Source organism: Mastigoproctus giganteus, chromosome 14 (assembly GCF_048544385.1).
Source record: "Mastigoproctus giganteus isolate SK-2022 chromosome 14, ASM4854438v1, whole genome shotgun sequence".
Classification (NCBI taxonomy): domain Eukaryota; kingdom Metazoa; phylum Arthropoda; class Arachnida; order Uropygi; family Thelyphonidae; genus Mastigoproctus; species Mastigoproctus giganteus.
This window is the reverse complement of record NC_143588.1, coordinates 59,450,827-59,474,245: the sequence shown is the minus strand read 5'-3', so window position 1 is coordinate 59,474,245 and position 23,419 is coordinate 59,450,827. Positions and strand designations below refer to the sequence as shown.

General features: G+C 35.9%; 1 protein-coding gene across 1 annotated transcript in view; it reads right to left on the bottom strand.

Annotated features, from left to right (window-relative positions):
- The window catches only part of mRpL32 (mitochondrial ribosomal protein L32), a 28,077-nt gene extending 5,692 nt beyond the window's left edge, over positions 1–22,385 (bottom strand). Inside the window, exons 1-2 of the mRNA XM_090388791.1 lie at positions 22,095–22,385; positions 3,740–3,991 (exon numbers count right to left, since the gene is read on the bottom strand). Of these exons, the coding sequence (XP_090244917.1) occupies positions 3,740–3,991; positions 22,095–22,191 (349 nt within the window). The 5' untranslated portion in view covers positions 22,192–22,385. The remainder of the gene's footprint in view (positions 1–3,739; positions 3,992–22,094) is intronic.
- Positions 22,386–23,419: the final 1,034 nt, after the last annotated feature.

Sequence of the window (23,419 nt, the reverse complement as noted above, 5' to 3'; positions counted from 1 at the left end):
TATACTCTTCGTAAAATGAAGCCTCCAGACCTGCATGTTTTATGTCAAGATGTGCCTTACCATTGCCTTATGCAAAGGGATAATCACCTCCTTATCCAACGCTAGAAAAATTGCTGTATATCATTGACAAAACCCCATGAGCTGTCCTGGCAGTCTGTCTGCACTGCTCAAAGAACTTCATATCTGACTGAACAATTACCCCCCCCCCAAGTCTTTTTCATTTTCCAATATTCTGAGTGTAGTACCACAGTGTTGGTACTCTACTGTGGGGTTACTTCTACCCATATGCATTACTTTGGATTTGTCAATGTTAAACTTCAGTTGCCACCTCTCAGCCCATCTGCCCAACCTTTTCTAGATCCTGTTGCAGCAACGTACCTTTGTTACTGTCATAACAACCCTACCAACCTTTGTATCATCTGAAAACTTGGACATTAAGCCTGATCTGTCTTCATCAATATCCATGATAAAAATAGAACGCAACAATAGGCCCAACACCAAACCCTGGGGAACTCCACTAACAACATTAGTCCATGAAGAGCAGTATCCACTGATTACCACTCTGTCTTTCTTGAGGCGCCTCCGTAGCCAGGTGGGAAGGAGCAGCAGTGCGTAGCACATGCTTCTTGATTAAACCGGGGTTCGAGCCCGTCACCACCAAATACGGAGGATGCGGAAAGGTCAGGGAATGAACACCGCATTTCCCGGAGCAATATGGCCTTAGTTGCTAATGCTCCTAAAAATCAAATAACAAACAAACAACCACTCTGTCTTCTCCCACTCAACCATCCCTTTATCCATAACAGCAACTTGCCCTTAATGCCACACTGCTCCAATCTGTACAGAAGTCTTTTATGTGCAACAGTATCAAAAGCTTTCCTGAAATCCAAATATATGATATCAAAATTATTTTTGCATCCAATTCCTTTCTGACAACATCATAGTATCCAATCAAATTTGTCAGACAAGAATTTCCCTTAACAAACCCATGCTGTGACCGAAGTATAACTGCACTCCTATTCAGATGGTCCTGCATTACTTCTTTAACTGGTGACTCCATTATTTTTCTTGGAATGGATGTTAAACTAACAGGTCTGTAATTACTTGTGTCACCCTTTGATTCTCCTTTTTGAATTGGGAATACATTCACACATCTCCAGTCCAAGGGGTCCTCCCCAGATTCCAAGGATGATCTCATAATTATAGCTAAGAGTTTGCTTACTTCCTTTGCTACCTCCTTTAATATAACTGGATAGATCCCATCCACCCTAGGTTCCTTTCTTTTGTTTATCTTCAACAATTTCTCTTCCACTTTCCTTTCAGTTATTACAAAATCATTTAGCTCCCTGTTAGAGTATGATAAATTTCTGGAATCCACTTCCATACAAAATTCCTCGTGTGTGAATGTAGATGCAAAATACTCATTTCAGTTTGTCATCAAGCTGAGCAGGATCATCGACAGTCAAACCATCGATATCAAGTGGACAAATCTGATTCAACCCCTTCCTTCTAGAGTTTACACAAGTAAAGAAGGCTTTTCTGTTTTTCTTTGCATCTTTCGCTAAAGATTTCTTGTAACTTGCCTAACCTCCTTTGTGACTTGATTACAGACTAGTTTGTATCTGTCATATCGCCTGTTAATTTATATGAATCCATACATTTTTCTTCTCTGCCATAAGTCTCATTAATTCATCTGATATCTATTTAGGTCTATAACTTGAACAGTATTTCTTAGTTGTGTGAATGCTTCCCATTTAGAATTTGCTGATGGTAACATCATTAGATTGTCCCACTGTATAAAATTTAAAAACTGTCTGAGACCATTGTAATAACAATTATGAAAGCAAAAATCCTGCCCTTTACCTTTGATGGTAGTTACATCTTTAAGTAAATCCCATATCAGTACACTGTGATCGCTGCCATCTAGTGGTTCTTTTATCTGTAGATTCTTAATGTATGAATATTCAATTCTGATAATCAGATCAAGAGTAATACTCCCTCTTGTTGCTTCTACTATTCTGCAACTAGCATGCTGTTGTAGAAAACAGTCATCCAATAAATCAACAAAAGTCTTGCCAGTGTGTAAGTGACCAACTTTCCCAGTGTCATACCAAATGCCAGTGTGTGAGTGACCAATCCACAAGTTTCTGTCAATATCAATATCCCACAAGTTTCTGTCAATATCAATATATTGACAGAAACTGGTAAAACTACATTGAACAGTTGTTTAATGTACTTTTACTCATCAGAGGCTTTAGACTTATGGCATTCCTACTGTCATTTTTACTTTCCCAATGTCACGCCAAACTGATTCAACATTGCACTGGACACCAATTTCAACTGGATGCACTCCATTATGTGCATCTTAACTAAGAGCATAATGCCACCCCCTTCCCACACCTGTGTCCTTTACGTACACATTTTCTCCACATCTTCAAATTCTGCATCCTTATATCTGAATGACACCATGTCTCTGATAACCCAACAATGTCCACATTTGATATCTTGACCAGCACTTCAAATTCATCAAATGTATTTACCATGCTCCTAGCATTGGTGTACATGCAAGTATACATTCACCTGTCCTTACTCTTCATTACCTTAACAGAGCCCAATGTATTTAATTGTTCCACAATGACTCCCAGCAGTGCTTGAAATACTGGCACCTTGGCTTCCAGGCTGTTGCTCGTTCCAATAGAAGCAATGCAAGAATCACTTTCACTTCTACCTACAACTATTGTTAATCTATTAGCCTGTGCATCCTCCCAAGCTACAGTTTTCTGACCCACCTAACACTGCTCGATAGCATCAGAAAATACTCTTGCAACCTTTCTATTTAAGTGTGTCCTATCTCTGTAGAAACAGTCTCTCCTATTAACAAGCACAGACCATGCTGAGAAAAAAAAATTTGTCCATTGAGCCTTGCACAGTCCCTCCAGGGCTGAACTGATTATTGTACTCATCTTATCATATCTGGGCAGGATTGCAGACACTTGCAATTTCAATCCTAACTTGTGACTTTTTTTTTTAATCAACATTGCTCTGAACATTTTTTAATTAAATGCTCCAATGGCCTACTCTTAATATCATTAGTACTAACATATACAACAATATCTCCTTTTGTGTCCTTAAAGATGATATCTGCTCTTTTTGTTTTGTTGTTTTGTTATTTGGTTTTTAGAAGCATTAGCAACTAAGGCCATATTGCTCTGGGATATGCGGTGGTCATTCCCTGACCTTTCCGCATTCTCCGTATTTGGTGGTGACAGGCCCAAACCCTGATCTAATCAAGAAGCGTGTGCTACGCACTGCTGCTCCTTCCCACCTGGCTACGGAGGCGCCCTATATCTGCTCTACAACATAATGAACTTTTGCCTCTGGCAGACATACCCTAGTCCTATTCCACCTATCCTTTTTGCACAATATACTTCCCACTTCTCTGACAACAGAATCACCGACAACAACTAGCTCCTGGGGAACCAGTGCTTTATGTACATATTTGTCCATATACTACTTGAACCTTGTTTATCATGGTTTTGTAATATTTTATCCATAAAAATATTTAAACCTAAACCATTACTTGAAACTATTTGATTTAAATAAATTAAATCAGATAGGTTCAAGTATAATAATTTTAATTAACACTTTTTAGTAATTCTTCAAAGTATTCTAAAATAAAATATAAAAAGATATAAACATTATCAACAGAGACATATAATTTGGAATTTTACTGACTTACCACAAACTGTATGAGCTAAATGATGATGTCCGCACACTCCGCAAATCAAAATATTTTGCAACGGCTTCAACAACTTTGAACACTTGCGTGTTAGTCGACGTTCTACCGATCGTCTTTTTTTGGGAACAGCCCACAAAATGCTGTCTTTCAGGATATCTAAGAAAGACTCACTAGCTGAATGTGAATTGTTGTGATTTAACAAATCTATATTTCCAACATTTCCTGCAAGTGCATGTAATTCTTCAAAGTATTCTAAAATAAAATTTAAAAAGTTATAAACATTATCAACACAGACAAATAATTCAGAATTTTACTGAAAACTAATTATAAAGCAAACCATTCTGGTAACTCATCAAAGTGGCACATTCATTAATGCTTATTACAAATACAAAAAAGTATAAGCATGACACTTTGCATTGGCTTTCTTCCCCAATACCATTATCATATATGTCTACTGACACATTTGTTTCATTTTTTAGGTGCATTCACATATGCATAAAATGCCTATTATCTTCACCATGTCTGTCTGTTCACATGAAACAACTCTACTCCAAATGAATCGATTTTAATGAAATTTTATACTGGTGTCTTTCAGAGAGATTTGTCAGGCCATTCCAAATGTTATTAAAATGGATCCAATAGAAATTCAATTTATTTTTTTTAATAAAATTGAGCTCTCTCTATATAAATGCAAGTATGTTTGCATATTACTCAATAAGGAAAAGGCAGATCAACAAAACTTAGGCTACATTTCCAGCCTAAGTTTTATTAGTCTCTGGGAAGGTTATTCAAATTCGGTAGCTACAGTCCAACCCCCTACAGAAATTTATATTAGTTTGGATGTCTGAGTTTTAATCAAGAAGGAAAGGAAATACAATCTACAGAAATTCAATTTCACTGTCAACAAATATCTTTTCTTATCAACCCAGACATGGTATTAAAACAGTAGTTGGTTCTAATGCCTTTTTTGCGTTGAGTTGCCATAAAAAAAAAAAAAAAAATTGCTCTCACAATGCACTAACTCTTTAATTCTTGCATTGAAGAAACCATGGCTGAGTTTTTGAAACCTCTATTAAACCTCAGCTTTCACATCAGCATCAAGTCAGAAATGTTTTCTTTCAAAGTTCTTTGGTAGTCTGAAGAGGCAGAAGTCGCCTCACAAGGTCCAGGCTGTATGGATAGATGAGACATTCCTAGCAAAGAATTTGTATAACAATGCAACTCCTCCAGGAATTTCACTGTCATACAAACTATATGGAGACAAGTATTGCTGCGGGCGAGTCAGGTTATTTCTCTAGATCAGCATTTTTCAATCAGTGCTTTGCAAGTACTCATCACTGGGTTTCTGTGCTAAGGAATAAATTTTTCCATTTTTTTTTATATATATATATATATATATATTTACAAGTATTGTCTGCATAAATATGAGTGGTATTTTATTTAGTTCATTTTCTGGACTGTTTTTATGATAATTAAATATTTATAAACAGTAAAATGTATTAAAACACACACACACACAGTGACCACTGAATTATGACTGCTTACATAACACTGTGCTGGGTCACCATCCACCCAGATAACAGCCGTTATTTGCCTAGGCATTGATCCATTAGATGTCTGAAGACGTCTGTAAAGATCTGCAGCCATGCTGCCTTTTTTTTTTTTTTTTTATGAAAACCCCAAGCATGAAAGGTATCAAAACCTATAGTACTTAGTACCGTGCATGGGTTGAAGGAGAAGTATGGGGGGAGGGGGATGCCAGACTGCAAGGCTTTCCAAAGCAGCATCATAATAGATAACAGTTGCATGTCAATATGCCTCACTTTCCATTCAAAAACATCCCAAGGGTGGTCAATTGGATTGAGGTCAAATGAATTTTTAAGCCAATCAAGATGGGTGATGTCTTCACTATGTTTCTCAAATCACTCATGCACAGTGCAGGCCCAGTGACACAGCACACTGTTGTCTTGTTTCTGGCCAAGAAAAAATGTAATATGGCAGAGTGTACATCAGGAGTCGTCAACCTTTTAATACCTACTGCCCACTTTTGTATCTTTGTTGAGGGTAAAATTTCCTTACCGCCCACCGGTGCCGCAGTAACTCAATTTAGCGCAAGTGCAAAGTAATTTTTAGAGGGGAGGGTTTGTAAAAAATATGTACTTAAATTTATCTTTTTATTTATACTTTATGTATGTTTATACATAGATAATTTAAATTTAATTAATTTCTGCATCTCCATCGATACAGTGCCTACTAGTGTGGGAGCTGCTTAAATTGAAGTAAATTGATCGAAGTTGTTAGAAATTTATTCGATATATGGAGGAAGAACAAAATTTGTAACAACAGACAAAACCCCCACCGCCCACCATGAAAGCTTGAAATCGCCCACTAGTGGGTGGTAGGGACCAGGTTGACGACCACTGGTGTACAAAGGTCTCCTAACAGCTGTCAGTAGATCTCACCAATCAAATGTTGGTCCATATGCACCAGGGGTCGTAGTCCTTGCCAGCAAAACATGCCACATATTAAGCAACCACTGCTACCTGCCTGGATAGTGGGCACAATGCATGATGGATCCATGGACTCGTGTTGCTTGTGCCACACACACACAAAGGCATTCATTGGCATTGCACCAGGTATTTGGATTTATCCAACCAGCACAATCATTTCCAATCCTCCAGTGTCCAACCAAGTGTTGTTGACACCACAGCATTCACTGTCAACAACAATCAGCAGTGAGAACAGGGCGTCTCTTGGATCATCTGCTGTGGAACCCCCATACATCTACATGTGTGCAGCACATTGTCATTTGGGATATTGTTCTTGCATTCTCCATACTGTATTGAGATGTCAACTGTCGCACAGTAACCTGCCATTTGGCCTGTATAACACTACAACTTTGTACACCACAAACATCCACCTTGGGTAATCCTTTACAGTTCTGTTTGCAGGAAGCGGTTTCACCCATTCAACACTATTCTTTGTACACCTTAACCACAGTGGTTATGAGCAAATGACAGGATGTGCCTTTCCGATATGGAAGCACCCAACGCATCAGCTCCCATAATCATTCCCTTTTGCAACTCCGCAATATCTTTACTACTTCCCATAAATGCTACTTTGTCACTTTGACTAGCATGACCAGATGCAAACTGCTACTGCTGTAGCATAAGAAGCTGTTCAGAAACACTGCTCTAGATGACTAGATTGAGAAACACTGCTCTAGATGACTGTACGGTCTTGAACTTCTTTCTTGTGGGGGATATCACATTCTTTCACTCCACTAATGTTGAAGTGAAGTGATGAATCCACACTACTTCACCAAAAATGGTATGAATCAGGAATGTGACTGTGTAATGTGTGGGCAGATTCTGCACTCAGTTTCATAGGGACTTATTCTGCCAACATCCCAGCACATTGCGAATAATGGGATATGAAGTTCTGATGGTGATGTCTACGCATGAAGCAATTTGACACAGAACCACCCATCTGTCTTCTTGCACCAAACTCTTCATACATGCCATTGTTTTCATCTGTTGTTGAGATTGGTGGCCACCACCATGATACTAATCATTCAGCATGGAACATCCAAATGCAAACCTCATCACCATTCAAAACAACTGGGCCACAGTCCTCTTGAAGACTACTTGTTTGCTTGTATTGGGTATTCAATAGTGCATCAGATACTATGGCATTATTGCACTTTACATATGGTTATTATTAATAATAGTTCTTGATGTTGACAATGGATAGCTGTAACTACTGTTGGCATACTTTGTGCCCAAAGAAACCTTACCACTACATGTACTTTTTATCTGATACTGTCCACTATTATGCTGCCATTTTATTCCATTTCTAGAGAGTAGCAGCTCCTTATGGATGGAAGAGCTGAATGCATATGATTGCATCCACCTTACATATTCACTGCTGCTAATGCGCCATTAAAATTTTAAACCAAACCAAACCAAACCTTAAATATTCATGTACTCCAATCATGCATCACCAGATGTTGCTTATTTAACAAAAGTAAAAATTACAAAAGAATTTTTTACTTTTCCAGAAAGTAGCTTAGTTGTTTTGGCTAAGCTACTACTACAACTAAACTACTTCCTGTAAAAATATATTCTTTGCCATATTTTTTTAAAATTTTTTATGAAAACCCCAAACACAAAAAGTATGAGAACCTATAATACCGTGCATCAGCTTCTCACCATTTTCAAACAATACCTAACTAGAAAACAGGTACCATAATGGATGGATTGTCTGCTTCAGTTTATGTGCTTCACTTTTGATCAGGTGCCTCTGTAGCCAGGTGGGCAGGAGCAGCAGTGTGTAGCACACACTTCTTGATTAGACCAGGGTTGGAGCCGGTGATCACCAAATACGGAAAGGTCAGGGAATGACCACCACATATCCCTGGAGCAATATGGCCTTAGTTGCTAATGCTCCTAAAAACGCGCCTCCGTAGCCAGGTGGGAAGGAGCAGCAGTGCGTAGCACACGCTCCTTGATTAGACCTGGGTTCGAGCCCGTCACCACCAAATACGGAGGATGCGGAAAGGTCAGGGAATGACCACCGCATATCTTGGAGCAATATGGCCTTAGTTGCTAATGCTCCTAAAAACCAAATAACAAACAAACAAACAAACAGCTCCTAAAAACCAAATAACAAACAAACAACTTTTGATCATACATTCATAGTGCTTTTTTTTCTTTTTCTTTTTTTTTTACAGCTAAAAACCTTCTTTGAATATTATGCACATTACCAAGACCTTTTAAAAGTCTGGGTGCATGACTGAGCGCTGTGACTATCTTACTTTTGACTTTATTAATGATTTTTTTTTTTTTTTTTTTGGTTGATGCTGTATAAGCTGGCTTTCTTGCATCATTTGCCACTGCTAATGCTAATTCAAATTACTAGACATTTACTAGCATTAAAACTTAACTGCAATTTTCTAGACCAGCTGTATAATTTATCAGTGCCTTGCTGCAGCAATATATCCTGTTTATATTCTTGTTAACAACCTGACCCAACATCAGCAAATTTTGGCATGAAACTTGCAATGTCATTATCAATATCGGTAATGAAAATTAGTAACACTGGTCCTAGCACAAGAACCCCAAAAGATGTGGAGGGCTCTTCTTCAGTTAACCACCCTTTTACCCACTGCAGAAGGAATTTACCCAACCATTATACATTTCTCTACTTATGCATAAGAGATTAATGTGGAACTGCATCAAAAGCCTTTTTAATATCTAAGTACAGCAAATCCCAGAATTACATACACAGATACACAAGTACTTTTTTTTTTTTTTTTTCCATTTACAGTTCAGGTTCTTCAACTTCTACACTCATTAGTACTACACATAATATGGAATGTTATGATACATTTTAATTGTAATTAATATGATATTACACAGAAAACTTAGAAATGAATTAACTGTATAAGTTGGAGACTTACTGTACTGTACTTACCAGACCATAAGATGCACTATTTTCCTGGTACCTAAAATTCCCCTTCATCTAATGATCCAAAGGCATACTAAGTACACACAATAATACAGTTCTTTTTTTTATATCACGCTATACTGTTATTGTGTAGCATCTAAAGCCTTATGCACGTCTCACTATAACTCACCCTTCGTTACCAAGAAAGAGATTAATAAAACACTACAGTACTTCTTTTTTTTTAAAACCACGTCATGAATGGTTCAAGCCATTCATGACATGTGGAATCAGCAATGCCCTTGATGGCACTGAAGAGATAAACCCTGAAAAAATGAACGTTCCGATAAGTCACTACTGATCATACTTTCATAGTGCTTTTTAAGTTCATTCAGTAATAACAAGTATTAGCATTAGTAGAGGCATATGATGCAAGAAAGCAAGCTCATACAGCATCAGCCAAAAAAAAAAAAAAAAACCCTTCCCATTTTACCCATCCATTCGCTCCAAAAGTTTGTCCAGTTCTTCCCTAAATTTACTTAAACTATCAACTTCCACAATGGCAGATGGAAGTTTGTTCCAGTAATAAAACTACCTGCTGGCTAAAAGCAAATTTTCACAAATCTATTCTACTACACTTTCCTCAATAGCCCTATTTTTATATGGGAGGGTTACTGTAGCATACTTTCCAGACCATAAGGTACACTATCTTAATGGTACCTAAAATTCCCCTTTATCTAACTGCCTCCCACTGCCAGATGGGATGATGTATAAAGTATTTTTGTAATATGAAAGAAATAGTACATATGACTGTAACATTTCACAGCCATGGACACAGGAACTTGAGCCAGTACAATTACAGAAAATTAACACAGATGTGTAAATTACTCATGAACATGAAAAATAACTTTGGGATAATAAATGCAAAACTTTCAGAGTTTCTCCTTTTCATAAATTTGAAATGCTTTGCTAGCAATTCAGTTTTTTTATACATGATCAGTTAAAAGTAAATTATTGCAATTAAAGGTTTAATAATTATTAGCTAAAATAACAGCATTCTCTCCATTAAACATCCTAATGAATAGTTAACAGAGAGAATGCTGTTTATCAGATCAATACAAATCCAGCAATTATTATTTTTTTGTCCGTCCATTCACTAACTCAATTCTCCATGAACATAGATTTTCATGAAATCTTATATTTGGCACTTTTAGAATGATTTGTCAAACCTCCCCAAATTTCATTAAAATCGGATCAAGAGAAATCCAGCAATTATTATTCCTTTTTTTTTCATATATAGCCACAGAGGCTATCTAAACTAAGAGTTATGCTCTTTATTAAGAAGCACTCTGAGTCTAAGGAAGTGCACCCAATTTGACATGGGTGGCAGTGCAATGCTAAGTCGGTGGCAGTGCAATGCTAAGTTTTTGGGAAGACAAAAATGTGAATAGGAGTGTGGGGATGAGTATAAACGTGATGGGCATAATAAAGAATTACACAGACAATGAATGGGCAACCAATAAATCAGAATATCTCATAATGGGAGATTTTAACTTTCCAGATATTGACTGAAACTTGTGGCTGGCCACTCAACACAGTAGCAAAAATTTCTGGATTTAGATGATTGCTTTCTACACCAGCATGCTAGAGAGGCAACAAAAGAAAGCAATACACTTGATCTATTTATCAGCAGTAACTCTTTTGCATTAAGAATCTTCATGTGAAGGAACCACTGGGGGATCAATAATCATAGTGTATCAATTTGGAATTTATTCAGAGATATAACTACTGACAAGTAGTTATAGTTGTAAAGGAAAGGGATTTTGCTTTCACAAAGGACTTACTTTCTTAGACCAACTGATAAGAATTTAAAAAACTTTTTAAATTCTTATCAGTTGGTCCAAGAAATAGTAATATATTAAATCAAGCAAATTCTAAACAGGAAGCATTCAGTGATGTTAATCGTAGAAGTTACTAAGCTTTTTATACCAGCTAAGAGGTACTGTGCCAAGTTTAGACCTAAATGGATGTCAAATGAACTGATGAGAGCAGTGGCAGAGAAGAAAAATGTATGTGACTGTAAATTATAAGGGGACACAGAAAACTTAAATTAAGTATGAAACAGTCTCCAATCAGATCATGAGAAATCTTTGTCTATGTATACAAAAAAAAAAATAAAAATTAAATTAAAAAAAGTTCTTTTCTCACGTTAACACTAGAAGTGAAGGAAAAAACCATATTGGCCCACTAGATATGAATGGCATAACTACTGGTGATCCTGTTCAGGTTGCTGACAAACCAAGTAAATATTTTGCATCTACATTTACTTGCAAAGAAGTTTTTAAGGATGGGAATACCAGATTTACACACAGTTATAACTAGGAGCTAACTGATTTTATCATAACTAAGAAGAAAGTGAAAGAGAAATTGTTGATGCTAAAAGTAAATAAAACACTGCAGCTGATAGGGTATGTCCACTTATAGACATCCCTTCCCCATCTTAGCACTTTCAATATGGGATGTAAAAACAGAGCTCTAAGTGAATCTATGTCAAGTGGAGAAAATTTATCAATAGGAAAAAATGTAAACAACTTTAACTGGTTGGTGTGACCAGTATTTCCAGCTGATTTTAACGATCTATTTCTCTATATAACAATATTAAATGTAGTAGAACACTTAAACCTTTAAATATAACTTATGCGATAAAGCATAAATACAGTATATATTCAAAAAAATGCAGGAAAACTTTTAAAATTATGAAACTTCATATATACTATATTTACATTACCTACATTGCCTAGCAATTTGCGATGCTATTAATTTTCAGACTGCTCAAAACCACTAAATGTAGTATAAATCTAGTAGTCTCCCAAATGCAATCTTTTTATAATGTCCAGATTAGTTTACAATGACAAGTTTTTCCAATAACTTTTCACCTTCTTTGGACACCAAAATGCATATAAACAATATGTAAACCAGAACTAACTGAAAACTAATTTTTATCAATAATAAACTGAAAGCACTGTTTTTATTGGTGCTACTGAGCAGGTGCAGCTGAAAGAAATTCCCTGTACAGACAAACTCTCTGTCAGAAAGTGACAGTTCTTAAAAAGAAATTTTATAAACAACACTTCAATAAACTTCAGTTAATTAGAATCCATGAATGGGTACTCCCTTTCCCATGACACAGCCAGATGGGAGAATGTATAAAGTATTTTTGTAACATGCAAGGAATAGTACATGTGACTGTAGCATTTCACAGCCATGGGCCAAACTTGGGCAATTAGTCACAGAAAATTAACAGAGATGTAAATTACTCATGAACATGAAAATTAACAGAGATGTAAATTACTCATGAACATGAAAATTAACTCTGGGACAATAAATGCAAAGCTTTCAGAGTTTTTCTCCCTGTATAAATTTGAAATGCTTTACCAGCAATTCAGTGTTCTCTCATTTACCTGTGTGATCTACTTGCCATGTTTTTTTTTTTTGTTTTTTTTTTTTTTGCCAGTGCAACAAAAGCCTGTGACTTCCTTGCACTATATGGCGAATACTATTACTACTATTACTATTTAAAATGGCAGTACAAAAATGTACCTTATGAATAAGTCTGCATTATTTTTCCCAACTGATAAATCTGCCCAAGCCCCATGGTTGAGTGACTTGTTCATTATGTCAAATTATGTTAAAAGGTATTTCACATAAAGTATTTACGCATTGCGGGGAACTTTGCTTTGAAAACCATTAGCCACTGACATGTTGAATTCCAACCTTCATGTTGTTAATGTTGATAAGCTTCACATGGTTGTCAGTGTTATTTCCTATTAATTACGGTAGAGTTTAGGGCTAAAGCCTCGGGTTACATAAAGAGTTTAACTAATGTACAAGTTAGTGCAATTGCATCATTTCTGTACATAGCCAACTACTTAAGTAGTTATAAACTGACATCATTAGGTATATCTCATATTGTGAATACCTTTACAATGAGTTGCCATGATATTGCACTACCTTGAATAAGTAATTACTTACTCGAGTAATTACTTATTCAAGGTAGTGCAATATCATGTAATTTACTCATGTAATTAACTAAGTAATTTACTTATTCGAGGTAGTGCAATATCATGACAACTCGTGAAGGTATTCACAATATGAGATATACTTAATGATGCCAATTTATAACTACTTAAGTAGTTGGCTATGTACAGAAATGATACAATTGCACTAACTTGTACATTTCTATTAATTAATAACTAATTTTGTGTAATTATTCATGATGAGCTGAGGACAAAAAATGATAGTGCTCTGAAAAAAACAAAGATTGTGTTCTGGTGAAGCTAGCAGTACTATTTTTACAGTATCTCATTCAACATTGGTAAGTTTGCTTTTCATGAGTTTTAAGTTGCTACTTGCCTTTAGAAATTTATAATCGGTAGATTGTGTTCATTGCAATTTGTTTAATAGTGTACATACCATGTTAATTCTTACCTGCTAATTTCATCACAGATTATAATTATTTGAAGTATGTATTAGGCTAAACAGAAAAATTATTATTTTTTTTCTTTTGCTTCAGATAATTGCGATGGAAGAGATTGAAGCAACATGTAATGCTGAATTTCAACCTGAACCTGTTTCCTTTACTGATAAAGTCATGACAAAATTAAAAAATAATCCTAGTGTTTCTGAAGTATCCGTTCATGATCAATCTTCATTGAACATTGGGCTAATAGAAACACATGATGAGGCTACAACTGAACCTAGGCCCATTCCCTCTACTAACCATGATGAAATAGGGTCTCCTATTGACTTCAGTTTTGATGGCTGTGATTCAGATGCGGACCCTTCATATAAATCAGATTCATCATCGGAACAAAGGTCGGATGAAGAATCCTTAGGGAACGCTAGGAATGATTTAGACATATATTTGAACTGGGCCAAGAAGTGAGAAATGAGACGATAGCAAATAGACCTTTAGCTGAAGAAAGCAATCAGGAACAGCCAACTGATGCAATAAATGATCAAATAAGAAAAGAAGTGGAAATTCATCAGAGTGTAAAGTAAATAAAAATAACGCACTCTGAAAATCAAGTCTTCCATACAAAACAAAGAAAGGTGTACAAAAACCAAGGGGAGTAGCCGTGCCCTGTCAACTGTGAGACTTGCAAATACAAATGTAGTACTCACTTTACCAGAGAAAACAAAAACTGTAACTAATACTACAAGCTTGATATAAAAAACTTTTTAATACATTTAGTACAATGCAGTCTAATATGTGTATAAAAGACCTGGGACAAATGATGGCCCAGGTAAAACAAGCAGCAACAAGCAGCAGGAAATATTTTTTTTATTAAAAACAATGAAAGAATTAAAGTACAGTATGTAAAAAATTTTCCTGAAAACTTTATGCATAAATCATGAACTAGTAGACTCTGCTCTACAAAATCAGGCAGAGCCTGTTTGTTATGACAAGACTGACCAGTAAGGAAAGAAACTCCCACCAAATACAGTAGAGACTTTCAGAATAATGGCACCTTTGGGGAGTCAAGGTGCGGTTATTTTGATTTTTCCATTATCTAGAAAGTTTTATTTTTAATATATTTAATGGAAAAATAATGAGAGGCTAAATAAGAAATAAGAGAGATTAATAATGCAATTTTATTAACTGCACATAAAAAACATAAACATGTTTGACGATCCAATGTTATATCCTGCTATTAATACACTCCTGCTTATGCCCCGTTCTATTTTCTTTATTATATCAAGTTAATTCTGTCTGGGTAGCACAGTGGTATCATCACCATCCTCCCTACACTGGGTGGAAAAGGCAAGAGTTCGAATCCCATTGATGACACGAGGAACTTTCATGAGCTTGTTTCACTCTGTGGCTGAGTTGTTGTTCTCAGACATAGACAGCAAGGTTTTTCCCCCTGAAAACTGAGGTTTCTGGTCCAGCAAAACAGGCAAATCAACCAGAGAACACACACAATACACATGGGTATATGAATTAAGTTTCCGGGTGACCCTAATGTAATAGTTTGAATTATATCAAGTTTGTCACTAAGCTTTAATTTTGTTATTCTTTTCTTCTCTGCATAAGGTTTATTAACTTTAGGAACCATAGTGAGGGGCTTTTAATTTAAAATAAATGTAAAACAGTAGTATAATCTGTGATATCAGTACAGAATTCACTTTCAAAATGGTGAACGTAAACATATACAATAATCACGTAATCACTTGACTTGCCGTTTTCTTTTTTCGGCACTGCAAGACATTTGAACTGTATGTAAACATCCGATCTCAGTGTGCGGTTAGCTTGAATGTTCTGTTATTTGGGGTATTATTTTGACAGTCGACTGTAAAATGAAGCATGAATTAATTGAAAAAAACAGTAAGGTGCACATTGAGAAATTCCCAAATAGAGAAAGCCACTAGTGTAGACGGTTCTCTGAACAAAAGTACTTAAGTGCATATCTCTCAATTATAAAAATGTACACCTTATTCAAGAAAGAATGCGAGGAGCATAATGAACCAGTTATTCCTTCAGAGAAGGTATTGTGTAGAGCAGTAGTTCTCAACCGGCACACTAGTATGCCACAAAACTGTTCTAAGTGTACCACGAGGTAAATTAAAAGGACAATTTTTAAAATTTGTAAGAAAAATAACAGAAACGTACTCTATGTGCTATCACCTGTTTGTCAGGAGTCAGTGCCGGCCAAGAATAATAGAGAACTTATTTTATAGAGATGAAATTCATCTTCTTTGCATGGTCCCAACATTAGTCTGGGGAATTCCTGTTGCACTGTCCCTTTGGTGGCTTAGTTATGATTTGTTTATAACCTCCTTCTAGTTGTCACCTTGCTTTACCATAATGCCTCAACATTTCTAACCTCAAGAGACCAGCACTGGAAGGAAATAGTGATTATGGCAGAAATTCCATAGAGAGAATGGCACCCATGATGGGAACATCTGAACTAAGTCTACAAATCCCAATGCTGCCTCCATATAATTATTACAATGGGAATTACATTGTAATATCTTCTCTATGTTGCGAGCTATCTGAGTGCAAGAGCTATCTAGCAACTTGTGCCCACTGGCCAGCTCACCTAAAAGAAATAAAAAAAATTCTCAGACAGTTTTACTCAGTGATTTGCAGACATAATCAGAGTTGTGAGTACATTCATATAACTACATAAAGTATTTTATCAGTCCATTTTTTTATAATTTAGTTTAATTACTTTTTCATGCTTAAGTAGCCACCCTAAAAGTAAAATGGAAAACTTCATCAGAAGACGTGCAGGAGAATGCTGCAACAAGGATTATATTGGGAGGCTCACGAGTGATAAAAGCTAGCTAGAATTGAGGAGGCACACACAACCAAAGTGGCGCAAAGTTATCCGAAAGTATACAGATAGTTATTTAAGTTTCAGATTTTTCTTCATGTGAAGATAAGGACTGCCTTCAACCTCTGTGTGTTGTTTGCAGTGAAAAATTTTCCAATGATGCCATGGCTCCTTTGGCATCATTGGACATTGAAGAGACATTTAATCACTAACCATGCAAATATTGTGGATAAAAGATTTGAGCTATTTCAAAAGATTACTAGAACAACAAAAAAAAAAAACAGGCAAACTATTTTGAGAAAAGAATACAAATTTCTGAAAAAATCTCAGATTGCTTCTTAACAAATAGCAGAAATTGTTGCATTGCAAAAGAAACCACACACTACTGTCAAGTCCCTTATTTTGCCAACTTGTCATGTGATTGTCAGAGCAACTGTTTGATGCTGAAGCTGAAAAAGAGATTGCTAAAATACCCCTATTAGATGACACTATTCGAAGTATAATAATCAAAATGACTTCAACATCGGGGAACAAGAATCTACAAGGCTAAAAAATTAGATTTCACATTACAAGTGGACGAGTCTACTGATATTAATGGCAAAGCACAACTACTAGCCTTTGTTCATGGAACTGAAATTATAACTCAATTCTTATGCTGCAAAGAGCTTAAAGAATGCACCAGGGATAATGAAATTTTTGATACTCTGCTTGGCTATTTAGAAAAATTAAAACTTTCATGGATGTCATACATGAGTGTCTATTGATGGTGCTCCATCAATGATAGGGTCCACCAGAAGATTTATTTCATTTACAGGGAAAGAAAACCCGAATGCAGTGTTTACTCATTACTTTCTACACAGAAAGGCCCTTGGTAGAACACTAGGCAATGAGTTGAAATCAGTGTTAGATCAGATGACATTAATGGTCAATTACATTAAATCAAGACCAATAAAAACCTGTCTCTTTAATCAGCTTTTTAGTGCCATGGATACTAAGCATGAATATTTAATTCTGCATACAGAAGTAAAATGGCTGTAAAGGGGAAAGGTATTGTTTCGCATCGATGAATTAAAAGATGAAAGCTTATTTCAATCAGAAGAAAAGAATATTTTGAAAAATACCTAAATAATGAGCTGTAGTGTGCAAGGCTAGCCAATATGCAAGGACACAATAATAACATCTTTACTTCTACTGACAAGCTACTAGCATTTAAGAAAATGCCTGTCAATTTGGCTGAACAGAGCAACAAGGGGGAAATCTTGATATTAGCATTAGCAGAGGCATATGATGCAAGAAAGCAAGCTTATACAGCATCACCAAAAAAAAAAAAAAAATCCTTCCCATTTCACCCACCCATTTGCTCCAACAGTTTGTCCACTTCCTTGAGTTTATTTAAGCTGTCAACTTCTGCAATGACACATGGAAGTTCATCTGTCATCAACATCATTAATAAATATAGAAAACAACAATGGGCCCAGCCCTGGGGAACTCTGCTAATAACATTAGTCCATGAAGAGCAGCGTCCATTAATAACAAACTCTGTCTTCTCCTACTCAACCATCCTTTTATTGATAACAGCAACTTGCCCTTAATACAACACTGTTCCAATTTGTTCACCAGTCTTTTATTTGCAGTAGTATCAAGAGCTTTCCTGAAATCCAAGTATATGATATCAAAATAATTCTTTGCATCCGGTTGCTTTGTGACCACATTGTTAGTATCCAATCAAACTGGTCAGGCAAGATCTTCTATCCATGCTGTGACTGAGGTATAACTGTACTCCTGTCTAGATGGACTTGCATTACTTCTTTAACCAGTAACTCTATTATTTTCTGTGGAATGTAAGTTAAACTAACAGAGCTGTAATTACTTGTGTAACCCTTTGATCGCCCTTAGTGAATTTGGGATACATTTGCACATCTCCAGTTCGTGGGCACCTCCCTGAATCCAAGGATGCTCTCATAATTATGGCTAAAGGTTTGCTTAGTTCCTTCACTGCCTCTATTAACATAATTGGATATCTCATTCACCTCAAGAGCCTTTCTTAAGTTTAACTTCAACAATTTCTCTTCCACTTTCCTCTCAGTTATCACAAAATCGTTTGGCTCCCTATTAGTTTGATAGACTTCTGGCATGCCCTCCTCCTCCTCCAAAGAATTCTACATGTATTAATGTGGATGCAAAATACCCATTCAGTTTGTCAGCAATCCAAGAAGGATCATCAACAGTCAAACCATCAATATCAAGGGACCACTTTAATTCATCCTCTTCCTTCTAGTGTTTACATAAGTAAAGAAGTCTTTGCATCCATTACCAAATATTTCTTTTTCTTAAGTGTTTACCTAAGTAAAGAAGTCTTTCCATCTTTTGCCAAATATTTCTCATATTCACTTGCCTCACCTCCTTTGTGACTTGATTATAAACTATTTTATATCTACCATAGGCTAGTGTTGCCTGATAATTTATATGCATCCCATACATTTTTCTTCTCTGCCACGAATCTTGTGTGTGTGTGTGTGGCGCCTCCGTAGCCAAGTGGGCAGGAGCAGCAGTGTGTAGCACACGCTTCTTGATTAGACCGGGGTTCGAGCCCGTGACCATCAAATACAGAGGATGCAGAAAGGTCAGGGAATGACCACCGCATATCCCCAGAGCAATATGGCCTTAGTTGCTAATGCTCCTAAAAACCAAACAACAACAACACAAATCTTGTTAGTTCATCTGACATCCATTTAGGCCTAATTTTTGAACAGTATTTCTTATTTTGTATAAAAAGTCTAGTAGCTTCTATGATTACTTCTTGAATGCTTCCCATTTAGAATTAGCTGATGGTAAATCATCAGTTGATCCCACTGTATAGAATTTAAAAACTATCTGAGACCACTGTAGTCACCTTTACGAAAGCAAAAATCCTTCCCTTTATCCCTGATGGCAGTTATGTTTAATCGGGTCTTACATAATCAGGTTAAGTATATCCCACATCAGTACACTGTGATTACTGTCACCTAGCCGTTCCTTTATCTGCAAATTCTTAATGCACAAATAATTCTGCTGATAATTAGGTCAAGAGTATTACTCCCTCTGATTGTCCCTCAAACATATTGCTGTATGAAACAATCATTCAATAAATCCACAAAAGTTTTGCTAGTGTGCAAGTGACCAACCACAAGTTGTAATATCTAGGAAGTTAAAATCCCCCATTATAAGACAATATATTTTACTGGTCTACTCTGTTTCTCTGTACAGTTCTCATTTTGGCTTTCCCAGGGTAAACTGACTCAACATTGCACTGGCCACCAATGTCAACTGGATGCACTGCATTAGATTTTATGTACAATTTAACTAAGCGCATAATGCCACCCACCTCCTTTCCTGTGTCCTTTATGTACATATTGTCCTCCACATATTCAAATTCTGCATTCCTTATACCTGAGTAACACCACATCTCCAATAATCCAACAATGTCTGCATTTGGTGTCATGACCAGCACTTCAAATTCATTATTTACTATGCTCCTAGCTTTAGTGTACATGAATAACACAAGTAAGAACAGGTGCATGAACAAGTAGTTATCAATTTACTTGTTTCATGATGACTTTCAGCAGTCCTAGAAATCTACAATGTCTTGCTTTCCAGGCTGGTGCTCATTCCAATAGAAGCAGTGCAAGAATCACATTCACCTCTGTCTATGGCTATTGCTAATCAGACTATGTATCCCCCCGAAGCTAAAGGTTTTCTGACACACCTAATAATGCTTCTATAGCATTAACAAATATTCTTGTGCCCCTTCTATTAATTTTATTTTATTTATTTATTAAATTCAGTTAAAATAAAAGTTACATTCATCCCTAGACAGCAATCAAATGCTAGGAGGGTAAACACAACCATAACATACCAATACAATATCGATATTGGGTAATATAAAAGATATAAATACAAAGATTAAGATACAATGGCAAACAGATTATGTTCGACATAAATGGTCAATATACATTCAGCATCTGTCCAAGAAGAGTGCAGGAGTTAGTGTATCCCATTCCTGTAAAAGCAGTCTCTCCTGTTAACCACAGACCATGCAGAGAAAAATTCTACCAAATGAGCCTTGAACAATATCTCCAGGCTGAATGGCCCAGAGTGTGGAAAGAATTAGTCAAAAGAAAGTGAACAGTATATGAATGAAGAATATAAAGTTAGTTCCAGTTATCTATATATAGATAAAATTGAATAATCTATTTTTGGCTTATTGAATATGCATAGATTCACATCATTGCTTATCACAATCCAACATGGTAGTATCAATTATAACATTTAGGAATTAATAACTTTTTTAAAATGAATAGCTTTCCTTAATTTTAAATAAAGAACAAATATTTACAAAGGAATGGTAAGCATGTCCTGCTGGATTCCTTTGTAAATATCTATTCTTAATTTAAAATTAATTATCGGTTGTAAAGGTAATATATTTATAAATATTAATAAATTAATTTATATATATAAATTTATTTATTTAACATGGTTGTAGTGAACTTAGTCACTAGGCACTGCTCATACTGCCACTTTTAGTCTAGTTGATTTTATATTCTAGTTCTATATTTGCACTTTGTTTTCCAGTTAGTAGTTTGATTTGTGTAATTTTCAAATTGCAATGATTCCATGCTTCCTGTGGCCTTCCACAAGATGGGGGTCAATAGCTGTACTGTTTTTAATGTTTCATTTATTGGGCATGTTGCTGTGGTTGGTTTATAGTATCAAATTTGTCATATTTCACACTATTTGGCTTGTGTTTTCTGGGAAAGCCAGTCTAAATTTGTTTATAATTAGCTCAAAAATTTTACATATTGGTTTTCTCGTTAAAGTATCCCAAAATTTTTAGGTATATATTTCTTCCACAATACACTCCTCTGTTTAGTTTCCCACCAACTTCTCTTCAGTGTTTCTATCTTTATGAACTGGTTTTCATTGTGTTCCCTTCTCGCAAGGCTGATCCATCCTGGTTTAGAAATAACAATGTATCTTTATTTGTGTGCTTAATTACTTTCATTTACATATGTAACTCAATTTACATTGTATTTATAACTTTGTTATATTGGCAAACAATAAAATAAAATAAACATGGCATGCTACAGATGGCAACAGGACGTAATAATAGTAGAGGCATGTGATGCAAGAAAGCAAGCTTATGTATTTTTTGGCATCAGCCAAAAAAAAAACATTCCACATACGTTCATTCCCTCTAAAAGTTTGTCCAGTAACTCCTTGAATTGTTCAACATCCACAACGACAGGTGGACGTATACATAACATGTACACACATTATGCAATTTGTTTTGCGAGAAAACCCTATTGATTTTTTGGAGATGTCAACTTTGGAAGAAAAGAAATATAGGTTTCTACTTATAGTGCATCGATCTCAGTGAATCGAGAATATGATTAACTTCAAATACAGTAATCCTATCAATTATTTATAAATTGTAATTTATTATAAACAACGTGATTCAAGCCATTCAACTCAAGGAGAAAAAAGAAAAGAAGAAATAAAAATTCGTCTTGTGGTCTCTTTAAAAAACATACCATCGCTGTTTACAGGGAAAAACCGAACTGAAGTGATGGCTTGCCAAAATCTTCTCACCGAAAAATTTAACAATATAAGTCCAGTACAACCCATCATAAATTGAAGATTTAAAAATAAACATCAGTCTCCCACTAACCAAGTAGTACTAAACCAAGGTTGCCAACTCGCAATCAGAGAGTAGTAAGACATCGTACTGTGCTCGCAATCATAGGGGTTCTAATTATGAACTGGAACTAATCAACCAACAGTTTAAAAAAAATCTAAATATCCCTTTAAAATCTGAAAAACAATAAATAACTTAAGATTCATCTTTTTTGCCAATTCTTTTCTTTATAGCCGTCCTGGATAGCACAGTTTGTAGAATCGCCCTCCTCCCCAAACCGGATGGGAAAAAACGGAGTTCGATTCCTGCACAGAGTAGTAAGATATCCTACTTCTCTGTGGCCCACTGTCAATGAAGCGACGAATTTTTATGGGCCTTTTTCACAACATGGCTCAGATAGCCCATCTCATATCTCGTCTGAGATAGTCCATAGAGTTAGGTGGGTCGGAAAACTGCTAGATTGGGGGGATACACGGACTAACAGATTAACAGTAGCCGCTGGCAGAAATAAAAGTGATTCTTGAACTATTTCTATTGAAATGCAATTGAACAGCAGCCTGGAAAGCAAGGCAATGGGAATTTCCAGGACTGCTGGTAATCATAGTGGAACAAGGAAATACATGAGCTGTGTTAGGGTAACTAAGAGTAGAAACAGGTGCATGTATACATGCATGTACACCAATGCTAGAGGCTAACATTTGGTGAGTATGGGCTTGGCACACCCAGGGTCCTGAGCTGCATATCATCATTCTTCTCTTTTTTTCTTTCTTGGTGGTTCCCTTTTGACTCTCTCTCTCTCTCTCTCTCTCTCTCTCTCTCTCTCTCTCTCTCTCTCTCTCTCTCAGGGTAACTCGGGAATGTTTTTTTGGCTGGTGCAGCATAAGCTTCAGGCTTGCTTGCACCATATAGCTAATAATAATAATAATAATAATAATAATTATTATTATTATTATTATTATTATTATTATTATTATTATTATTATTGTTATTATTATTATTATTATATAGTTAATAAATTCGATAGCTTGAAGTGCTAGTCAAGACATCAAAGGCAGATATTGTTGGGATATCAGAGACATGGTGTCACACAGACATATGCAGTGTAAAACTGGAATTTGGGGAATATAATGTGTACAGAAAGGATAGACAGGACAGGAAGGGAGCAGGGGTTATGCTGTTAGTTAAGAAACACAAAATCTAAGGAAGTGCATCCAATTGATG